General features: G+C 40.2%; 1 protein-coding gene across 1 annotated transcript; it reads left to right on the forward strand.

Moving 5' to 3' along the window:
• Positions 1-9616: 9616 nt before the first annotated feature.
• LOC139657983 (15-hydroxyprostaglandin dehydrogenase [NAD(+)]-like) lies at positions 9617-23678 on the forward strand. Its single transcript, XM_071535982.1, has 5 exons — positions 9617-9953; positions 12508-12631; positions 15456-15562; positions 20989-21085; positions 23478-23678. The coding sequence occupies exons 1-5, from the start codon at positions 9855-9857 to the stop codon at positions 23519-23521; spliced, it is 471 nt and encodes a 156-aa protein (XP_071392083.1). The 5' UTR covers positions 9617-9854; the 3' UTR covers positions 23522-23678.
• The last annotated feature ends 897 nt before the right edge of the window (positions 23679-24575 follow it).

The following is a 24575-nucleotide window of genomic DNA, read 5'->3' on the forward strand; positions in this document are numbered from 1 at the left end:
TTACGTGCAGATGACATGCAAATCCTTCCCATTAACTTCTGTGAAGAGCAGATGCATCCAAATACCACGCATCAGCTTCAACAGCCATGACGTCACCATTGATGCTCAGTTTGCCTAATTCACCTAATGTGCCCTCACAAGGTAAGCAGTAAAAAAAGGGTGTTTTTAATGAAATCATGGTATTACTGGTATTATTTTATTCTAGTGTATGCTGTTAAAAAATTGTCATTGCATCACGTTACATGGGGTCAAAATGCTGGAAGTTGGGGCAGGGCTACATGTTGGGCGTAGCTCCACCCAGCTCCGCCCACTTCCTCTTGTGTTTTCAAGGCTAGACTAGTTTGTGCTGCCACCTTCTGGTAGAATCTTACTCCTCAAATTGCACTCCAGACAATAACAAAATGGTATTCAGGTGCATTTTAAGTAAATCACTTCTACATTTTAACTGCATTCAGCTTTTATTGATGGCACAAAAAACCAGCACACACTTCCACATTTAACACACCCCTGACTTCTGACAGGAATAAATTCTAATCTTCTTCAGGTGGTATGGTCGCAGGCTGGTTCTGAGAAGAAGGCTGAGATGCAGGTGTCAGTGAAGGATGATGAGAGATGTGCACAAGTAGCTGTGATCTGTTGTCAAGTGTTGCTGGACAGCAAAGCAACAAAGAAAATGGGGCTCGTTCCTGCACTGGAGACCACATTTTACAATTGTGATATCTGAAAAATAAAACAAGCAAATAGTAAACATGTTGTCCCCCACCAGTGATGTAGTTCCACCCTTGGGTCAGTCAGTGATTGCTGAGTGCACTTGAAATATGAGTGAAATTGTAAAAACATTTTCGTATGGGACAATGAAAGGTCAGATTGACCATATATTTCTGTTGCCTGCTCTCCTCAGAATTAGGCTTACAAGTTCTATCTTGAAATGTAGTAACTGTAATTGTCCTGTTTTTACTCAATACAGTACAAAATATAAGAACTACAATATGCAATAAATACAGTCCATACATTACACAATGTACACTACAATACAATTTATAATACAATATACAATATAACATATAACACCAGGAGCGTGAGTGTTATGAATAATATAAATGCTAAATGATAAGTGATATATGGTATTGCACAGTAGGTAAGTGGCAATATGATATAGGTAGTCAACACTGACGGCACAGTGGTAGTGCAGTGATGATGCAATAACAGTACAACAGTCCAACAACTGTACAATAACTACAGTGTCTTGTGGTTAGAGGTTTGCCCAAAAATTCTCCATGGACTCTCACTTCAACACATCAACCCAGTCTGATGTCTCCAAGTGTGTAGCGTGTGTAGACTATTATGTTACCTGTGATAACTTTAACTGTATTGCTTTACCACCGAGTCCCCATTTATTGTCCCCCACATTGTATGATAACTTTAACTGTATGACCCGTCCCCATTCATTCTTAATGCCGCCCCCTAGCGGCACAAAGTCAACATTACAGTGTGACTAACTAACCCCCTTTGGTGGGGGACAATAATATCAAATTAAGTGTAAAGCATGACACAAATTACAATGTACTCAGATACTCAGGCACAATATCTTCAAAACACCCTACAGGTCCTCTAAACTAACTTTTGTGCTTAACAGCTACTTCCAACTGATTCTTTATGTGGTAGTGCATCATGTGGGGTTTGATAGCATGGTAACCCCAAAACAGGCATTGAGTTTGTAAAGCTTGCATTCCGCAAGCTTTACAAACTCCACAAGACACTCTTATGGAGAAGGTCCATGTTTGCCGGGACAGAGAGACACATACAAAATAGAAAAAGAGACAGAACAGAGAGAGAGAATGACTGAATGAGTAGTTAGTAATGTGTGCATGAGTACAGTAAGTCATTGTTGCTGTCAATGCTAGTCTATCCACTGCCCTACTACTGAGTAGGAGAAATCTAAAATTAGCATTATGTGAAAATATGGGCTTCACAGAATTTAATGTGGTACAGTTTCTGGGCCCAGACATTACAAGCAAAGCATTAGGACAGTATTCTTTTTTAAAGATTATTTTATTTTGATAGTTCAAAGTAGAAAAAGGGGATGACATGTGACAAAGGTCTTGGGTCAGATTCGAACCCAGGACGTCACAGTTACATGGCACCCAGGACAGTATTCTTATTGTACATGCCAACAACTTAACTCATGACAGAAGTCATGCATGGGTTAGTTCAGCATATGCAACACTATGAGAAATAAACAGGCGTGTGTATTGTAAACAAATTGTAGCCTACCTCTGAGCAAGGCTAATGACAATATATTCAAACTGTTGATTTAGAACTTAGTGCTTTTAATTGCTTTTAATTGTCACATAGGCTAGTTATAGCTGTATAATCTGGCAAAGCTATTATCTATTAGATTTTTTTTTGTACATTACTAGAGGGCTGCAACTAAGGACTGTATCAATCTGCCAATTATTTCACCAATTTACGTTAATTGGTTGATAATTTAGTCTTTAAAACGTTAACAATGACAACTGCAACCAAAGTGCCCTAAGTGATGCCTTAACAAATTGTTTAGTTAGTCTGACCAGCAGCCAAAAGAAGTCCCAACTATTCATTTTACAATGTGAAATTGACCTACCTTATTTTGCATTTTTTCTACAATGATTAGCTGTACTAGTTAAAAGAATAGCTAACACTAAATCCTGTGATTTATATCTATTGTTGCCATCCATTTTACCTTACAAAAGGCTAATGCTATAAACGGTCACAAGTTACTTTATTAAGTTTACATTTCCCATGCTTACTATTGTTGTATTTAATTTTATTTTTTTCCCCCAAAATTTGTTAAAGAGTAACTGAACCCCAAACCCAAATCTGTGGTGAAGCCTGACCTAAGTTGTCTTGGGAAGAACGTTCTTCTCATGAAAGAGAAGCTTCCTTGCAATTTGAGATGGACTGTGTGCTTCACATCGTGTGCGTGATTAAGACACACAGCTGTTAATTTTCCCAGCTGTTTACAGTTAACCAGCTCTGTACTGTAGACTACAGCGCTGCTCGCCGTTATCGCAATGAATCTTGGGGCTTTCAATTCGTTCTCGTCAGTCAAGCCACCATCCGATGCATCCTCGATATTTCGAGGTTGGCAAGTTCATTTGATTTGGAATCGTGCTTCGGCGGTTAGACATTATGTAAAACGCATCACGGAGGACACAAGAACGCACAAGAATGCATATTGATAATCAGTCAGATAACAGTTTCAATCAACATGTCAGTACAAACATTACCAACAACACATCAACATCAGAATCTCCTCCTCTTTGACTTTGACAGCTGGTGCATTGCTCCAAAAGCACGTCGGCACTGGCTGCGACTGGTGGGCTCAGACCAGGGGGACGTGGTGGCAGAGGTGGGTGCTGTAGGAGGTGATAAGTATTGATGGTGTCTGATATCAAACAATTTCCTTAGCCCTGGACTCAGGAGACACTTCGCCCTGGGCTAAGCGCTATGTGAAAACCGCTATTGTGTGTTGAAGCCAGTACACATTTTGTCTGCAGTGTAGAATCTTCCATTTTATCTCAGGCTTGGTTCAGTAGAGCACTTTTTGTGGGGATCTAGCAGCACTTGGTGAGCTATTTGTTTGTTACTGTGCTGTCTTTCTCTAGTTCAGGTGAAACCATTTAAAATTCAAAGTCTTTGGCTGGGGGAAGGCCAGTTGGTGTTCAAGCAATTTCGGAACCCATCGTCTATCGGTCTGATGACAATTAGACACTGGGGGGCGACGGCCAATGCGGTCGGTCCACATAACTAGTGTCACTGTTACACACTCCATAACAGCAGTGTTTTATGTACACCATGGCTGCGATCGAATTGTCTTTTAACTGTGTGAAATGACCCGGAAGTATCTAAGTGGCAGCCATGATAAGAGCTGTTCCAATTCTCTAAATGCTAAGGAAAGGTGCTTCAGTGCTTCCTTATTTAGCTCCTTTAGCATAGGATACACTGGACCATCCTTTACGAAAGGAAAGGAGATAATGCCGTCCCACAATTCCTTGCAGCAGCAAGCGACGCACCATTCGGCCATTCAAGAAAACAAACGATCATGACCGACAAGGGACACAGATCATCATGCAAGTTACCGTTGCTTATTAAGCATTTTCCATCTTATGCCATAACTTGCTAATATGCTTATGTTTTGAACTTTCAACAATATGTTAAACCCATAGGCGAACTATGAACATTACACTGCTGTTGAAAAATTATCAAAGTGAAGTTAACGTTGTATGCTCAGTAATGCTCAGTTTGCATTAGTTATTTCTTCATTCTGAGTGTTGTTGTATTGCCAGCCTTTAGTGAATATAATTCATTAATTATTAATAATAACTATGAATTATCAATTAATTTTACTTCAGTCACAGATGCTGAAACCCCTGCCTTAATAAAGGCCTGTATCAGCCATAACAACTTCAAAGCACAATCAAGTCAACATTTCAAGGTGTTTACTGGGTTGTGTGGTGGTTCTTAAGCTATTATATGCATAGGCTTATAATCAGATCATTATCAGCATATTGACCATAACACAGAAGTCTGTCTTTCAAGAAAAAGGGATATGAGACGTTTTTAGCCAGATGATGTTTTTAATTCAACATGTTTGAAACTCAAGAATGATGATATGTACAGTAGTAGGTTTGTAGGCCTAACATGTTATTCCTATCTTGCATGAATTTAACAATTATTTTTATACAATCATACTAATTCGATTAATGTCGATAAATATGAGTGGACAGGAGGGTGAGCGTGAGCAACCATTCTCAATGTGACAACCATTTCGTTTCACTTTTGTGACTGGTAGCCTATATTCCTTTTTGGCTGGACCGCAACAGCGGGGCCAGCCCTACAAACAAGAATGTCTGTCACTGACTGACTGACTGAGTGACTGAGTGATCAAGTTACACCATTGGTCGGCCGTGGCATGTGGCACATCATAGGATCACAGAGCCAGAAATTTAAGTTTCGTTTTCTCCGCTGTCTAGTTTCTCCGCTGAGATCAGGAGCCAGTTTCTCCCACACAGTAAGCAGGCTGACCAATATCATGCATGTAAGCTGAAGCTAAAGTAGAATCTATACAATTATATCATATCACCGTTTATGTCGATGCATATGCGAGAGCCCAGTCCACCTGACAGCCCTCTGTTCTGTCGGGGGAGAGAGAGACACAAACAAGCATGGAGGTTTCATCACGCCGAGGGCTTATTGCCGACCTTCCCGAAGTTTCCCGGAGCCACGGTTCCGGCCAGTGCCACTAGCTGGGCGCCGATTTGTTCCCGATGATCCGGCCGAAACACTTTCGGCACCGACGGGTAACAGAGCGCCTGGCGCTTGGATCGGCAGGATCAATGCGGGCCGTGGGCGCGGTGGAGACGACAGCGGTGGAGAGAGAGACGGGATGCGCTGGAACGATCAGTATGGATGTATGGACTATTATTCTGTATTTGCAGTCTACAGCGGAGTTAGTTACACCATTGGTTGGCCGTGGCACGTGGCACACTCATACACGGTCCAGCCATATACTAGGTTTTGACCTAGTCTTGTTTATTTCAATTCCAACCTTGGTGATGAAGTAATATTTTTCACCGGGTTGTCCACGTTTATATAGCCTGCATGAAACAACACAGTAAGAACGCACAGGGCGAAGTATCTGAGATGCTTTTAGTAGTCCATCTTCGGAACATTGTAGTTTCACACGGCAGACCCACGTCATTAACATCCGCTGTCACATAATTACGTAGCCTATAGTGTAAGTGCAGTCGGATTCTCTTAGCACCGCGGTTGTCTTTTCCTAAGCCCTTATGAATTCTCCTTCACATCTTTCCTTGACCTCATGACATTTTCCATCGAGGTCAAGGAAAAGTGGTTAGGAATAGGAGTTAGGACGGATTTTTTTGACTATTCGATCGCAGCCTAGGACTCCAAAAACAAAAAACTACTGTAGGAAAAGTAAAATGAAATATAAGTGTGGGTTTTCCCGGTTTGTCATTGACTCCCTATACTGAGTGGGTGATTCTATGTCTGACTTCTGCCTCATCCACATTTTTGACGTCATAGCTATTGCTATTGCTGGGAGTGGCTTGAGCTCCACTGATGAACCGATACTTATTGGGCCCAGTCATTACAGCGTCAGCTGTAGCGTCAGCCCCTTCCACTGAAGCTAGTAGAGTCTAGCCAGCCAATGATGTTCCTTCCAAAATTTTTACTCCACAGTCCCCTAAAAATGCCTCAAATTTTAAAGTGACACACTCTGGTGCACAGCTGCCCCAGGGTCGGGAGGCAGAAATAGTGTTGCGCCACCTTTGCCAGCCTGGAGAATCTTCCTGCATTCCTTGTCACTGTGCTTGTAGACGTGCTGTATTTCAACATTTATGAGTAATGCTGAAACTCCTGTGGTATTTTTCCAGTTCATCCTGTCCTTCAACCATGCTATTGTTATAACAGTATCGGCTTGATTAGGTGGCAAGGAGGTTTCTGCTGACTCATGCTTTTATTGACAAACTGGTTCTGTTTCCTGATAAGTTTAGGAGAAAATGCTGCATTTGTACAGGATGAGAAAGTCTGTTCACATCCAAAGGTTACAGATTTAGACAGTCATTTCTGTCCAAACAGAGAACGACTAGAGTCTATGTGTTCTCTACCTATTTAGAAACTTACAAAAGATCAGGTTTGTCCCACCAGCTTCCAGGACTTGGAAATAGTATCTGTGAAAATCTTATAACAGATTGAAGAGGTGATGGGAGAAGTGTTGTTTTTTTCAGTCTGGGTTGGGACTTAAAGTTGGGTCACAGAAATATTAAAATGTGTCCCCTAATTGTTCTGGAGAAATTACTATTAAAAGTTGTTGGCTGTATGATGTTGCCAAAGCATTTGCAAGTCCATGCAATGTACAGGAGGCTGAATCACACTGTACACAACAAATTTTCACGAGTTAATAAGTGTTGATTTTTCAGTGGAAATTATTTGCCGTTGACAGTGTTCTTTCTTTCTGTCCACTCATATTGCTGATATGGCTCTGGGTGTCTGGTCAAATCTATCTGAAGTGTTAAATTAACTCTGATGGGTGTGAACTGATAGAAACACTGACATAGTGTTGAATTTTACAATCACAGAATTAACACTGAGGATTTTGTGCTACTAGTATGTAAGTCTAAGTATGTCTTGGTCAGTAGTAAGTCTAAAAATGGGCTGTATTTTATAGTTAAGCCTACAAAAACAGTAGCCTGCCAAATTAATATTAGGACACAAGAAAACTAAGTTAGACCCTTGAGTATAAAAGTTTGGAAGCATTTTGCTGCAGGGAGGATTGCTCACACTCTACCCTCCCTGTAATACTACCTTTTCACCACCAGAGACCACTGTGCAACTAAGTTTACAGCTTTCTATCTACAAAAATGAGCCTCCCATTGAAATTACTCAGGTCCCAATATTCCCCAATGCTTCCATGGGCTGCATTTACACAGGAACAGAAAATCAGATTTTATTTCTCTTGAGATCTGATGTTCTGGTGGCCATCCGCACAGAAAAAATCACTTTCCATGTAGCTTTTCCCTGTTTAGACATGTCACGAGAAGACTAGATCTGGTTAAAAAGCATGTTTTCTGAGTGGGTAATGCACTCATAGTCCTCATCAGTACTCTTACTTTTTCCATTATTTGTTTGTTTCAAAATAAGAGCCCTGAACCAGGATCAAATCATATTTTGTCTCAGAGATAGGAAAGCACAAAGGAAACTTGTCTAGCCTGTACTTTGGACTTTGTGTGTTGAACAACATTCAGGCATAGGTTCCAGTAGAATGTGTTGACTTCTATCAGTCTTGGGACATATTTCATACTGAAATACTGCGACATAAGTGGTAGTGTGTTCTGTGTTTTTGGAGCACAACCAGCAGCCCTCACATGCAGTGGGAATGCGCAATAGTTGCAAGGTAGTCTGCTTGCTTTGTTTCAGACCTGTGCACGTCACATTTTCAGCACTTCCAGATGACAGATCAGCCTTCTTATTCAATTACTACACTGTCCTCTAAACCTTTGTTGCCCCAAAAGGTCCCAGTGAAGTTTTATTAGATCACATACTGTGACAGATTTTATAAACTGCTATGTTAAGCATCAAAACTCAATCATGTGATGCCAGGCTGCAGCAGTTTGTTAAGGTTTAACAGTCAAAGAGCAGGGAGTAGGTCAGTTGTCTTTCACGTTTCACTTTTTTTTGTAAGGATCTTATATTTGACTTGTATTTTGATTCATGTTTGTTACTTTCAAACCAGCCTCTATTTATGTGATGCTTTAAGGAAACATATCTGTCTCAAAGAGATGAAAACATTTGCCAGATTTGAATTGCCAGTGTAAATTTATCTGGAGGAGTTCAGCACTGTTAGTGTTTAATGTATGACATACTACATGAAGAGTCCACTCTATATTTAAATGTGCATTTCTATGGTAAGAAGTATAGCAAATATAATTTATTTTGTAGAAAAAGAGATGATGTTGTTAAATATAATGCATGAACCAGAGTTTAATATTGGTATGTATCAGTTATTAATCTCTGCAGGGCTGCAGTGTGTGCTTTTTTTTCTTGAGTGTGCTGTATTTCTGCTGCTGCTGGTGGGAAGAGGCAGTCAATGGCTTGTAGCCACAAAAGCATCATTTTAAACAAACTTTATAGGCAATGACACATAATGTGGGGAGTCAAGACATTCTGTTATGATCCTGTTGGGTTAAAAATGTGAAAACACACATATAAACAACCAAGCCCCCTCATATATTGTTATGTGTTGAGTTGAGAGCACATACACACACACACACACACACACACACACACACACTGTTATTTCTCTGTAAAATGAGGTGTACATACTTTTACATAGTTCTGATAAAGTTCTGGATGAAAATAAACTTAAAGCAGTGAGCATTTCTTTATGCTGACTCCTGTCTGTCTCTTCTTGTCTCTCAGTATTGGTCTGCATCTCTGGATACATTAGGTGCTGTAATTTGAGGGATTCAAACACTGCCTTGCCTTGACACTGAGGTGGACACAGACACTATATTTATCTCTGAACTGGAGAGGAGAGGAGTAGGCCAAGAAGTGGAAAGAAATGAGAGAGAGAGAGAAAGAAGAGGAGGAGGAGAGGAAGGGTATGAAAGGAGGAGGAGGAGGAGAGGAAGGATGTAAAGGGAGGGAGTGAAGAGGAAGGGGGCAAAGCGAGGAGGAGGAGAGGAAGAGTATAAAGAGAGGAGGAGGAAGAAGATTAGGAGAGGAAGGGTGTAAAGGGAAGAGAGGGAGTGGAAAGGTGTAGGGAGGAGGAGTGCAGCAGGAGGGCAGGTACAACATGCTGGACAAAACCTGTAATTATCATACTGAGTTTATTTAGCCTTGGACTCTCCCTCCCTTCTTCCCTCCCTCTCTCTCACTTTCACATACACATACACACACACACACACACACACACACACAGTGTTTGGATAGACTGAGAAGCTGAGAGAGAGAGAGAGAGAGAGAGAGAGAGAGAGAGAGAGAAAGAGGGAGGGAAGAAGGGAGGGAAAACACAGCCCAGCTGATAGAGTGAAAACACACAACATACATTTGAGAGAGCCTGTGTGTGTGACAGAGAGAGAGAGATAAAGACACAAGAAAGACAGAGAGAGACAGAGAGAGAGAACACACACGTGTTAGAAAGTGTGTGTGTGTGTGTGTAACAGAGAGACGGTGAGAAAGAGAGACATATGCACACACATAAAAATAGGCACATGCACACAAACAGAGCCAGATAAAGACATAGAGAGAAACAAAAAGACAAAACTAGGAACAGGGTTTACTGCCCTGGTATGGTAATGTCTCTAAATGGGAAGGTGGCACTGGTGACCGGCGGGGCTCAGGGTATCGGTAGAGCTGTGGTACAACTGTTACTGCAGAGCTCAGCCAAGGTCAGTATTGATTCAACTTTACTGCTTCAATTTTTCCGCTTTAACTTTGCTGATTTTACATTTACAGCTTTAGCATTACTGATTTAGCTTTACTGCTTTAGCTGTACTGCTTTAGCTTTACCGATTTAACTTTACAACTACAACTTAACTGTTTTAGCTTTACTAATTTTACTGCTTTAGCTTTACTGATTTAGCTTTACAACTACAACTTTACTGCTTTAGCTTTACTGATTAAACTTTACTGCTTTAGCATTACCGATTTAACTTTACAACTACAACTTAACTGTTTTAGCTTAACTAATTTAACTTTGCTGCTTTAGCTTTACTGATTAAGTTTTACAACTACAACTTTACTGCTTTAGCTTTACTGATTTAACTTCACAACTACAACTTTACTGCTTTAGCTTCACTGATTAAACTTTACTGCTTTAGCTTTACTGATTAAACTTTACTGCTTTAGCTTTACTGATTTAACTTCACAACTACAACTTTACTGCTTTAGCTTTACTGATTAAACTTTACTGCTTTAGCTTTACTGATTAAACTTTGCTGCTTTAGCTTTACTGATTTAACTTCACAGCTACAACTTCACTGCTTTAGTTTTACTGATTAAACTTTACTGCTTTATCTTTACTGATTAAACTTTACTGCTTTAGCTTTACTGATTTAACTTCACAACTACAACTTTACTGCTTTAGCTTTACTGATTAAACTTTACTGCTTTAGCTTTACTGATTAAACTTTACTGCTTTAGCTTTACTGATTTAACTTCACAGCTACAACTTCACTGCTTTAGTTTTACTGATTAAACTTTACTGCTTTATCTTTACTGATTAAACTTTACTGCTTTAGCTTAACTGATTTAACTTTACAACTACAACTTTACTGCTTCAGCTTTACTGATTTAACTTTACAACTACAACTTTTTAACTTCACTACAACTGCTTTAACTGTACTACTTTAACTTCACCTGGGCTGCTTTAACTTTAATGATTTAGTTTACTGCTTTAACGTTACCATAACTACCTTAACTTTACTGCTTTATCTTTACTGATTTAACTTTACTGCTTTATCTTTACTGATGTATCTTTACTGATTTAACTTTACTGCTTTATCTTTACTGATTTAACTTTACGACTAGAACATTACTGATTTAACTTTACGACTAGAACTGTACTGCTTTAACTTTTCCTAGAACTGCTTTAACTGCACTACTTTAACTTTATCAGGACTGCTTTAACTTTATTGATTTAGTTTACTGTTTTAACTTTACCAGAACTACCTCAACTTTACTGCTTTGGCTTTACTGATTAAACTTTACTGCTTTAACTTTACTGATTTAACTTCACAACTAGAACTTTACTGCTTTAACTTTACTACAACTGCTTTAACTGTACTACTTTAACTTTACCAGGACTGCTTTAACTTTATTGATTTAGTTTACTGGTTTAACTTTACTGCTGTAACTTTACTACAACTGCTGTAACTTTTCTGGAACTGCTTTAGCACTACTGGTTTAAGTTTACTAGAACTGATTAAACTTTACTAGACCCGCTTTAACTTTACTTCTTCGACTTTACATCAGAACTGCTTTAATTTTTTGAGAACTGCTTTAATGTTACTGCTTAAACTGTTCTAGAACTGTTTTAACTTTAAAAACTTTACTAGAACTTCAATTTTACTGCTTTAATGCCACTGGAACTGCTTAAATGTTAGCTTGTTCTTTAACATTTTTAAGGTCAGTACATCTCAGGTAGAAAGAGAAAAAAAAATAGGTGGAAATGGCACCATTTTTAACTTGTCCTTAATGATGAGACAATAAATAATAGTATAAAGAACAGAGGAACAAAACTTTTTTAAATAATTTTAAATTGCTTAGATTAATGTCTTTTGTAGAGGAGAGGCACTATTCTTTAAAACTTGTCCTTAGACAAATAAGGAAACAGGCATTTAAAAAAACAAGAAACAAAAAGCAAAAGCATTTTAAACTGATTTAGTAGTTCTATGGGAAGGTTAATGCAACTCAGCTGCAGCTGTTACACCATGAAACCGTGAAATGAGGCTGACGGTGGTACAGCGCTAGGATGAATGAGCCATTCTTCTCATACTTTTAGTCAGGTTTATGTGAGCGGTGCACTATTGATTGTGTCGCTCTGAGCCACACTTGTCAAACAACAACTCGGGTTGCACAACAATGTGTCAAAATAATTAGAGGAAGTAACTTTCCAAAGCAAGCACAGCTCTAGTACACTCTTGACCAATGTATCCTTTCCATTCATTCAGCAGTGGTGTGCCACCACAGCAAGAAACCTGTCATCCTTTCTTTCTTTCTTTCTTTCTTTCTTTCTTTCTTTCTTTCTGTCTGTCTGTCTTTCTTTCTCACTTTCTACCAAAGTGTTAACCTTGCTCTGTTAGTAGACCTTTACTGCAACACTGGATACAAAGTTTGTATCCAAGACGAGACTAGCTTCGTCCAGTTTTGTAGTCTCTCTCTCTCTGTAGGTGCATGTCAAATATTAAAAGACCAAGTCAACAACACTGTTTTGTCCTTCAGGTGGCCGTGGTCGATCTGAACCAGGCAGTGGGTGAGGAGTGCAAGGCACAGCTGGATGCCGAGTTTGGAGAGGGCAACTGCAGCTTTATTCAGTGTGATGTGACCAATGGGGACAGATTGAGAGGTAATCTATCCTAATTGGATTCTGTTTTGTGTTGGACGGGGGTTATGTTGTTGCCCCATTACATCTGTCTCTCTGTCTATTAGCAGGATATCTCAAAACTTTATGAATGGATTTGTATGAAACTGGAAAGGTTGGTCATGAGGCAAGGAAGAAGTGATTAACTATTCATGACTAATTGGTGGTGCGGAAGTGGGCGTGGCTTCTCACTAAAAGGCATATAACTTCCGAACAGATTCACAAACACCATCAAACTCTGTGTCTATCAGCAGACAGAAGAAGAGGCAAACCCTATTGGCCCAATTGAACACATAATAGGTCTTTTTCTGGTTTGGTTTCAGTTTCTGCAGGACTGACAGACTGCAACACTTTTTTATCAAACACATTCAATTTGCTAATTTATTTGCAAGTCTACCCATTTGGATGCCGATCTGCGTGTGTTGTTGTTCTGTGTATGTGGGCGTGGGTGTGTGTTTGGGTGTGTGTCTGTTTGAGACAGATAGAAAGAGAGGGGGAGAGAGAGAAAGAGAGAGAGGGAGGAAGAGGGAGGGAGAGAGAGAGAGAGAGAGAGAGAGAGAACAAGGTTTCATTGTCTGACAGTGAATTAGTGAATCCCTGCAGGCTAGCAGCTATGGAATGCTGTTTGGTGTTGCTCCTAAGTATATGGCTGTGCTGCTGTTGATGTGGACACACAGAATATAAGGCTGCACTGAGCTGATGTGTGTGTGTGTGTGTGTGTGTCTGAGTGTGTGTGTGTGTTTGGGGAGATGAGGGGAGGTTGTTAACAAAAAAGTTTACCATTGTGAAAGAGAGTGTGGCAGTTATTCAGTGTTATAGAGGCATAGGGAGAGATAAATCATGTGTGCATACATCTATTCATGCATTTCTGCTAAATGCGTGCATGTGAATGTGTGTATGTGTGTGCATACATTCATAGTGCCTGTCTGCCTGTTACACATTTTTGCTTGTGTCTTCAGTGTGTGTGCACTCTATGTGTGCATGCATACATGTATGACTCTGCTTGGGTGTGTGTGTGTGTGTGTGTGTGTGTGTGCACAGTCACATGTCAGTATGTGGGTGTGGGTGCGGGTGTGTGTTTCTAGATTATGTGTCTGTCAGAGAGCAGGTATGTTTGTTTCTAATTGCGGGGTGACCCAGTGTGGAATGCGGCAGGTGAAGACACATGCAGGTTTTACCACCTCAGCTTTCTTTCTTCAACTGTTCATCCAACCATGACTGTTTGCTCACATGGGCAGATAAACACTGTGTTTGTGGTACAGTTGTATAAGGCCACATACCTTTTCATTACTTTTGTCGGCAGATATCTGAAGATGTAAACTGTATACAGTTTACAGTTGATACCATTGTAGTATGCAATGTAGTATACAATTTGTGAGTGTTCATAAATGTGAAGTGTAAATGATAATACGTATGTCAGAACTTTAGATACGGACGACTCCCCATTCGAAGAGATAGGAGTCTTGTCAGTAGTTAGTTGTCTTGTAAACGACTTATCTTAAAGGGACTTTGGTTCAAATCTGCCATTGAGAATTTTATAAACTTTCCTCAAGGCATTGTAAGAATAATCCTGTATTTTCAGAAAACAAAAGGGTACAAGTACAAAAAGTACAAGTACAAATATCCGTCAAATATGACAAATTAGAGGAAACATGACCTATTCAGATCACCTAACACTCTCTCCTGGCTGCCTAATCAACCTACAGGTTTTTTCCGCTGTGGTCTAGGTTGACTATCGGTGTGCTCCAGTCCCTTTTGTTTTTCTGTCCTCGAGCTGAGAAGCACCTGATTCAGCCGCATTTTGCTGGAAGATGTGCGGAGAACCCTGTTTTAATCCTGTATTTTGTTTGTTTTGTTGATGGTTCTATGGCCTGAGGGAAGTATAAGGACACTCCTGCCTTGTTTGTAACAGTTGTTGTTCACCCCCTTAGTTCAGTTCATTTAAGGGGGTGAAAACACACACACACATATACAATATATATATACATAAACCTTTGTTTATTTAAACAATGTTCAGACTAAAGGCAAGGAATAACTAGGGAATTTGGGTATTTGCTGACGCTAATTGACCAATATTTAATCACCCTTGCCACAGTTATGTGCATCAAGGTCATTACTTTTTGCTTTTAGTTTGATGGAAATAGCCAAGTAATGCTAAACACATCCATTCCACATTCATGCATTGCATGCATCATGGCAGTCAATGCCTCGGCCCACCCAAGGTTTTTTCCTACTAAGGTTTTTCTTGGGAGTTTTTCCTTGTGTGCATTAGGGTCTAAGGCTGGGTGCCGGGTAGGTTAGGCTGTAGAACAGGTAGATTGTTTGTCTTGCTAAATCTGCTCTTGCCTACCTTGTGGTTTTTGCTATGTTTGTCCTACATACCTTTGTTCACCATTGATTGTGTTTAGTTACACCTAGCTAGACACATTCTCTATAAAGTCCTCTGAGACATGCTTGTGACAAAGGGCTGTATAAATAAACTTGACTTGACTTGACTCATGCATTGCATGCATCATGGCAGTCAGTGGCAGTGAATTGGACTTCCTAATGTCAAAGTTTTTATATCCACGTTAAATGATGAGATACGGCTTACTCATACATCTGCCAGTTAAAATTTAAAATGTACAATAAACACATGACCTGCATGATGGTGTTTTGTTTCATTTCTGATTGGACCGATTCAAGTAGAGAAAACCACCACATCAACTGGTGACTGTATTGCTATTACTATATAGCCAAACCATATATTTCAACCCTGTCTAACTAGTATAATAATCAAATTTGTGAATATTTTCTCTCTGTGGTATAGAGGCCTTCCAGAGCACCGTGGACCAGTTTGGTCATCTGAACATTGTCATCAACAACGCTGGCATCAACAATGAGAAGAACTGGGAAAAGACCATACAAGTAAACCTGGTAAGACCTGAAGGCGTAATAATAATGACAACAAGACTACAGTACACTAGGCTATAGAGCTAGGAGAAGACCTTACACAACACAAGGCATCAGACTGATAAGACCATCACAAAGACCTAATAGTGAGCTTTCAGGTGACGTTACACACCCTCTGGCAACCTTAGTAGAAGTCCGAAGCTCTTGGGCAACGGTGGCTGTAAACAGCTCATTGTACAACTTGGCCGTTTCAACAGAAGGGAAAAAATATATAATATAAATATAATTATATTAAATATAATTTTATACTATGCGATACATTAAAGGCATACCCCAGGGAGCAAAAGTGTCCTACACAAAGGCACTAAAGAAGAAATACTGTATAATGCTGAATTGGAAAGTCCTGAGACTGAAATTCTGTCTGTAGAGAAATTATATCAATCATCACGGTCAAAAGAGGTGTACCATCCACTGGTTAACAAGAAACTCAAGTATACTATAATTCTCTTCACACATGTATGAAGAGAAGCTTTGTATGTATACAAAGCTGAAAGTGCTAATCTTAGATCGAGACAATGTTATTATGAGCTGGGTGAAAAGTCACATAAAGTACTAGCCTAAATCTGAAGAGAGTAAGAGAAGTTATGGAAAATCAGAAAAATGAATTAATCTATAATCCCAAACACATCCCAGATGAATTATATGTTCAAGCATTATTACTCAGATCTCTATTCATCCAATCACAGTGGTGATCAAACTGATAAGGACTCACACTTTCTTTCCTCGATTATACTACTTAGTCTTTCTGAAGAAGTTAGGGAGTTATTGGATCAGCAATTTACTGAAGCTGATATCATCACTGCTATCACTCAATAAATGGAAAGGACAGGGTCCCACCTGAATTTTACAAAGAAAGATATCTTAGAGCCATAGAGGAGGGCGATCTAGAAATCTAGGGGGATTCTAGAAATTCCGACAACTAGTGTAAGAATTGGGCCCAAGATCAGGGCCCGCTTTCCACTTGACCAGCAATCTTGGAACCCATCGTCTATCTGTCTGACGATGATTAGACTCTGGGGGCGACGACCGGAAACCCCGAAATATTAGCCGTCGCCCCCAGAGTCTAATCGTCGTCAGACCGATAGACGATGGGTTCGGAGATTGGTTGACCAGTTAGTTCAGATTGTCTCTTGCTGGTGTCATTTGAACTAATGTGAACCACAATCTTAGAACAGTCCGGGTGACACTTCAGAGTTGAAGGTGACAGCATGTCCTTCACACAGGCTCAAGGGAAACAGAACATGCAAGCCCTGCTAGTCCTGACATTGGTTTATTGGTTTATTAGATAGAATCCCCATTATTTGCTGCGTGAACAGCCACTAGTGATGCACGGGCAATCCAAAACCCACGGGTCCCGCAGATTTATCCGTGGGTGGGGCGGGTTAGGGTCGAATGAAGATGATATGGAGAAGGGGTGCGGGTCAAATGGGCTACACACACAGTACACACACAATGTATTATAGACTAAATTTCAATGAGTTTTAAATTTAATTCATGGAATAAAGCTGGTTTATCCCCCCCATCCATACATTATATTCTGCGCACACTGCACAGTGCAGCATTAAGTATTACCTTAGTTACACAAGTCTTTGGAAAATTACCTGGCTTCCTGAATCTTTTTTTTTTTTTCGGGTTGCGGATCAGTTTCGGGTCGTTGTTTCATGTGTACGAAAATGGGTCGGGTGGGTTCGGATATGTGTATGTGTCCGATCGGGCGATCGCGGGTTGAAAAAAACCTGACCCGTGCATCACTAACAGCCACTATTTTTCCTGGGGTCTACACATAAATATCATATACAATTACAACATATAATGATTAAAAAATAAATAAATAAATACCAAATTATAATAAATAAATAAATAATAACAACAATAATAATAATAATAATAATAATAATAATAGTTCACTTCAATATTTCATTGTAATATACCTTCTATACCATACCAATTTTCCACCACAAATTTTCACACAATAACTTGACATTTAGTAATGTTTAAGATTCAATTTAAAACTACATTCCTTAGCCACCTCAAGTGGAAGAGAAGTCCAACTTTTCATTGCTCTATATACAACTGTGCATTTCATGCTATTCATTTTAGCCTTTGGGAGCATACACAATTTGGCTGTTGCATATTGTGTATGTTTGTACTTGTATGTCAAATGTTGATATAGTTTGTTTGGCAACTGAGGTTCTGAGGTTCTTCAAAAATCTGAGAAGGGCTGCACTCAGTCTGTCCTCTACCTTAAGCCAGGATAACTTGTTTTGCATGGTATCAACAAGCTTTAACAGTGGTAAGTCATTGGTAAAACAGAAAATAATAGTGGCACAAGGCAGCTCCCTTGCGATACACCATATTTGTTGCACATTAGAAAGGCTCCCGTTGAAGAACACTCTTCGTCAGTAGCGTAACGAGTCAGCGTCGGGCCCCAATGCAAGATGATCAAAGCGGGCCCTGCCCATCACAATGCAGCATAATGTTCCGCTTGCTATTCAGTCTGCTGCCTGCCTTCCTCCTGCCTCTCCTCCTCCCCTCATACCGTAACATAACGTAACGTCAGTAGCGAATGAAAGAAGTGAAAGCACGCAGCTTTAAAACGACCAGCAACAGGAAAATGCACTGCACAGCTGACGCCTAAATTAAATGATTATTAGGAAAACAGACCGCCGTGCTACACTTGACAACATCTGGTGTCGGAGCACCATAACAGATGAAAATATAATCGGTGACAGCTCACCCGCATATTGACAACATTATTCATGTCTGCGCATAGGCCTTATGAACACAAAACACAAGTGTGCAGGTTGATTATTACTCAAATAAATAATAAGTTCTACTTACATCATAGGCGTTTTCGCTTCTGAAACCCGCTTTTGTGTTCTTGTGTACTCCATCTCACTTACTTGCAGTCTTAACTCTTCTAACGCAGTAGTACGCATGTGTCAATAATCACCATAACCCAGAATTCCACGGGGCGCGGGCACATTTTGCACATCAAATCGCCCATTAAACCTTAGTTAAACTTAATTTAGAAATGTAACATAGAGGAGTCAATAAACTATATGTAAAACTGTTTTATGGTATTATATTGTTATTTATTTGGTGAATTAATGACATCAAGTATGTGACACCATGGAGCAGATGACTTGGCTCATTGAGTACTATAAATACTTACTGCTTACCATTAGTTTAGTGGCTGTGTGTATACTGGAGACTCAGTGCTCGAGATCTTATAATACGATAGTGGCGAGATAGTAAGGGGCCCGTGCATGCGGGCCCTAAACTGTTGCAGGCCCCAATGCAGCTGCATTACCTACATATATGGTAGTTTCGCCGCTGCTCTTTGTGTCCGATTGGATAAGTAACTTTGAACCCATGTCATAGCAGATGTTTCAAAACCATAACAGTGTAGCTTTTCAAGTAACAAACTGTGATTAATGATGTCAAAAGCAGCCGTAAAATCAAGAAGTACAGCTCCAACTATCCTCCCGTCTATTTCTCTTAGCCAGTCATCAGTCATCTGAGCCAGTGCTGTGCTCGTGGAGTGTCCTGTCCTGTATTGAAAATCTGTGATCAGTTTATTCTTTGTGAAGTAATGCTCTATCTGTTGAAATACAACTTTCTCCAACAACTTACTCAGCGTTGGCAACAAACTGCTGCTAACATCACTGCCGATGGTCACCTCTCAACCCAGGACGACCGGGCCAAAAGCTCCAGTCAGCTCCATGACTCTCTCTCCCACTTTTTGACCCCCACAAGGAAAATGTCCTGCACCAGGCTTCTCTAGCAACTCTCGAGTTGTTGTTCTGTGCTTCAGGTTACCTGGTAGCCTCCTCCCCCTAATTGCTCTCTCCTTTGTTCGCCAGTACGCAAGTCACCAAAGCATGTTCCAGGACTAGGGGATCAAATTACCATTTTCTGACGGGGGTATAGTGGGGGCATTGTGGTGGCTTTTAAGAAAAATGTTATCTGTATTTGCATCACTTTTGGTGAATTAACCTGTTCCTCAGTCACCCTTGTCGTGGGTCCATCATTACAAAGGCAGGTTGCACGGCCAAGCTTTGTTCAAACCCACAGAACTTTATTTTAAATTCTTTCCAAAGACACCAAATATGTCATGCTACATACAGGGAAATGTGTATATAATGATGCACAAACATCTAGATTTTTTTTTCCATTTGATGTAATGGTGCAGCCATAAAGTCATGGCGTCTTGTATTTGAATATTTCATTCAATATAAGCAGCTAGAGCTTCAAGAAAGCAGATACAGAATGTGGATGTGACGTTGTTGTACAGTTAGGAAAACATTTTTTTTCTAACTTTGAAGCTACTTATGGGGAAATTTAAAGGGAAAGTCAGCTAAAGTCAGGGTACAAGGGGTTAAATAGTTTTGAATCACTAACTTTTGAAAATGAGTATGGTAACCCAATATGCTGCTTGGTTGTCTATCGACCTCCTAAACCTAACTGTAACTTTTTAAATGACTTCTCTCTCTGCAAGCCTGATCTCCTCTGGCAGATTGTTCCAAAGTTTAGGGGCCCTGACAGCAAAGGCCCCGTCTCCTTTGGTTTTTAAGCTAGACCTTGAAATGGCAAGCAACGCCCTACCAGAGGATCTCAGGCTGTGTCCAGGCTCAGAGGGGGATAAAAGGTCAGAAATATAGGGAGGGGCCACTCTGGCCTTAAAAGACTTGGGCTTTGGAGACTAATTAAAAGCCAAAGCACAGTACAGCACAGCACAGCACAGCACAACCAAGTGGATGTTAAGATGATAATAATAATACGAAGAGGAAGAAGAAGGAGAAGATGAAGAAGCAGAAGAAGAAGAAGAAGAATGTATTTATTATAAATAAAATAATGCATTTTATTTATTATTATTGATTTTTTCTTTTAATTTGTTCATAATTTAATAAGCCGTTATACAGCACATATCAAAACAGAGAGAGAATAAAGTGCATTACAAGATGAATAAAAATGAATAAAAAAACAACAAATTAATATGTGAACACACACAGTATATGTATATCTTTGTATCTGTTACACTGATACAAACTGAGATGCTCACTGTATTTACACAGCTAACCTTCAATACTCTGGGAACACTGTATAGCATTCCAACTGAGGATATATTCAAAATCATGTTATGTCTTCTCAAAAGTAAATTTTGTATCCAAATTACACACACACACACACACACACACACCCATATGAATAGATCTTTCTAAGAACCAATTGCACACTGACATTCTCAATGAAAGCTACTATGAATACATTTGCTTATCAGTATGTTTACAGCTTCATTTTACACTTACTACTTATGTGTGTACAGTAGCCTGTGGTAAAAGATTAGCATGTTGTATTGTAACCATGATGCATCTTTGTCTCCATAGACCTCGGTAATAAAGGGGACCTACCTGGCATTGGACCATATGAGTAAAGAGTATGGCAAGGAAGGAGGGATCATTATCAATGTATCTTCTATGGCAGGTAACACACACATACAGTACATACACACACATGCACACACACGGACACACACACACACACACACACACACACTCATGCGCACTAAACATTGATGAACTGAAACATTGACTACTGATATTTGAGTCAGGGTGACACTTTCCCATTAATTAAAGCCACTCCCCCTGATTATTCTCATTCTCATATTAGGCCTTATGGGTGAGGAGGAGGTTTAGCGGTCATTCATAAAAATGATTTTAAAAAAGTCCTCAATTTCTTTTAGTAATTTTAATACTTTTGAACATCTTAGCTTCCTTGTTGCTGGAGAAGGCTACTTTATGTATTTTAGTGTGGTTTATGTGGAAAAATGGTCATGTACAGATGTACCGGTCAATTTGTATATTCCCCAATGTATAAATGGACTGGTCAGTTGTACATTTACCAACAGTGAGGTACATTAGGGATATACACAAATACGATTACATACGATACATTATTTGGAATGCACGAATAATGCGTCTTAAACAGATATGAATGTCATCCAAATGGGCACAATATTATTTTTTCCCACAGTGCTGCCTAGTGCATCAAGTCAGTCAGTCAGTCAGGCAGTCATACTTCATGAGATGGCCTGTAGAGGGTGTGTTTGGCTAAGAGATGCATTGTTTCCCACACAGGCTCATCTGTGACGTCTCCCGTTGTGAAAACTAAAGTGAAACTTAAGATTCCACAACTTGCTCCAAACTCGCATGTGTTAGTAACAGGATTTATTAAACAGTATCAGCATCAGTAACTTTTGCAGTTCTATTTTTACTTTAATAAAAGTAGATGGTAGATACGTAATTGGTGGGGGGGGGGTCAGAAAAAATAGTAATTTAAAACAAATTTCCTGCATTTCTACTACACCACCATGATTTTGCATAGGTATACTAACCTAAAAACCTATTATTGGGAATCGCGAGAAAGTTTCAGAGCGATAGAGACACAGAGCGTCCCCGTAACCATAGAAACTCACTCTCACTCCTGCCTGTGTGCGGGAGAGACGCAGAAGAGCCGCTGACTGAGATTACTCTGAGCAGCATGCATGGGAATAAATTACAGTATAATACATTTGTGTATATTTCTCACTGTTCAGATGGTCTGAATAACTCTCTGCTGCATGGTGCTGCTCTGTCTTCGCACCGCAACGTTTATGAATTTGTTTTTCACTGCGTGACAAAATGGACTTGTGGCGTGAGAGCGTGTGATAAATGTCAATTGCGTGAGTCTCAGTCTTGATATTATTATGTATGAAACTGCCAATCAGATTTATTTACTTATTAATTGAAAGTGCCGGAACGCCGTTACGGATCGTTCCGGATCGTTCCGGCCCACTTTAACCCCTGCTTACAAGTACCTGGGCGTGCATCTGGATGACAAACTGGACTGGTCATTGAACACTGACGCCCTCTAGAGGAAGGGGCAGAGCCGGCTCTACTTCCTACGGAGGCTCAGGTCCTTCAATGTCCGCAGTAAAATGCTGTGGATGTTCTACCAGTCTGTGGTGGCCAGGGTCATCTTCTGCGCTGTAGTGTGCTGGGGAGGCAGCATAAAGGAGAAGGACGCAAGGCGGCTGGACAAACTGGTGCGGAGAGCCGGTTCCATGCTTGGCATGGAGCTGGACTCCCTAGCGACGGTAGCAGAGAGAAGGACCTTAAACAAGTTGCTATCCATCATGGATAACCCCAACCACCCCCTCCACAGTACTCTGGTCAGCCAGAGAAGCATAGAGCAGAGGCAGGCTGATTTCTCTTGGCTGTAAGAAGGATCGCTCCAAGAACGTTCCCTGGGCCATCAGGCTTTACAACACCTCTCCACTATGCAGGGGGCTGGTCCTCCGGGATCCTGGCCACTGAGATAGGGCTGCAACTCGGGCCTATGTGTGTGTGTGTGTGTATGTATATATGTACATATATGTACTTATGTATGTGTGCGTGTGTATGTATGTATGTACGTACGTATGTATATATATAAAAATTTACTTTACTCAGTTTTGTATATGCATAGTTGTCTACATACTGCAGATTGCACAGGCACTTTCTTTCTTTCCCAGTCTCTCCCAGACTGGTTTTTATCTGTTTACTCCTATTTGTTTTAGTCTCTTACCATGTTTTTAAAATTCTTTATTGCACCTTCCTATCCTGTAATGTACACGTTGGAAGCTACTGTACACCAGAATTTCCTTCCGGATCAATAAAGTATCTATCTATCTATCTATCTATCTATCTATCTATCTATCTATCTATCTATCTATCTATCTATACTTCGCAATTAGGAGGGAGATGTTGTAAGAGGCGACCAACCCACTGTCAGTTTGGCTCGTCTTCTGAGCGAAGAGGCTGCTAATCGCGCTCGTCTTGGCATGTTTTTCCTTCAGGTCCTGCAGAAACAGACGCTCTTTGTTGGCCTTGTGGATTTTAACCAGGTGATCCTTAAGGTGTGAGGGTTTCATCACCCCGTTGGAGAAAACCTGCTCGCATATCAAGCACATAGGAAGCTGCATATTTGTGGGAGAGGGTATAAACCCTAAGGTATTTGACATTATATTGCGAACATTTCTTCTTGCTTTGCGCCATTTTGCTTTACTATGATGTTTAGCTGCAAACGTGTTTACGTTCTATGTTATTTTCTTTTGATTGGACACGGGGGGTCAAGCCCGCAAAGTTCTGAACAATAGCGGCCCAGGAAACTGTTGCCACCTGGCAGCTGTAGCCAGATGTGCAGGTAGTGAGGAAGACCTTGGGAGAAGGGACTGTCGGGCTATTTTTGCCTTCATTTTTGGTGCCTCCTGAAAAGTGTCACCCTTAGCGTACTTGTTATGTTGTTGCAATCCACTCAGCATCACCAGGCAGCGCTCTTATTTTCAGCACCTGCTAAGCTTGGACAGCGCCGCTCTCTTTCTATGAATAACGCCTCGCTGGCCCTAGGCCTACATTTTATCTGCAAGTGTGATCAATAATCAAAGCCCAATAAAAGTTTTGAATTACATGCACTTGGTATATTGTGGATATTTGTAGTTTTTAACTTAGTATTCTACTGCCATTCATAGTCTACTTCTGTTGGTAACTTACAGTAAGACCAAGATGCTGGCAAAGAAAATTGTCACGCATAAAGTTCATTTCTAGGCTATAAGAAAAGATTCACATTCCTCATCTTCACAACACAGCTGCACCACTGGATGCATGTGACTTCCAGGGTTATTCATATTATCATCTGCTGAAACAGAACACCACATTGTCACTAGTTTGAAACTTTCATTCATTATATTTGGTCAGTGTAGGCATCTATTGGTGGTGTTGGTCGGCTGTTTGGACTTTTTTGTGTAAAAATGTCGGAGGTTATGTCTGTTTAGTTTCGTTTTCGTGATAGTAGGACATGCTTTTCCGGCTTTTGTAGCCCTATAAATATTGACACATTCACCATCAATGTTGCCCGATGTTGCCGAATATTGCATCACACCATTGTTGTGGCCAGA

Source organism: Centroberyx affinis, unplaced genomic scaffold (assembly GCF_046629955.1).
Source record: "Centroberyx affinis isolate AG114_WGS23_722 - 3 ecotype Tasmania unplaced genomic scaffold, CSIRO-AGI_Caff_v1 ptg002805l_1, whole genome shotgun sequence".
Lineage (NCBI taxonomy): Eukaryota > Metazoa > Chordata > Actinopteri > Beryciformes > Berycidae > Centroberyx > Centroberyx affinis.

Excerpts from the sequence above, each read along its gene's own strand:
- LOC139657983 (XM_071535982.1), top strand. The coding sequence starts at position 9,855 with ATGGTAATGTCTCTAAATGGGAAGGTGGCACTGGTGACCGGCGGGGCT. Across the intron at positions 9,954-12,507 it reads TACTGCAGAGCTCAGCCAAG|GTGGCCGTGGTCGATCTGAA; the intron begins GTCAGTATTGAT and ends TTTGTCCTTCAG. Across the intron at positions 15,563-20,988 it reads AGACCATACAAGTAAACCTG|ACCTCGGTAATAAAGGGGAC; the intron begins GTAAGACCTGAA and ends TTGTCTCCATAG.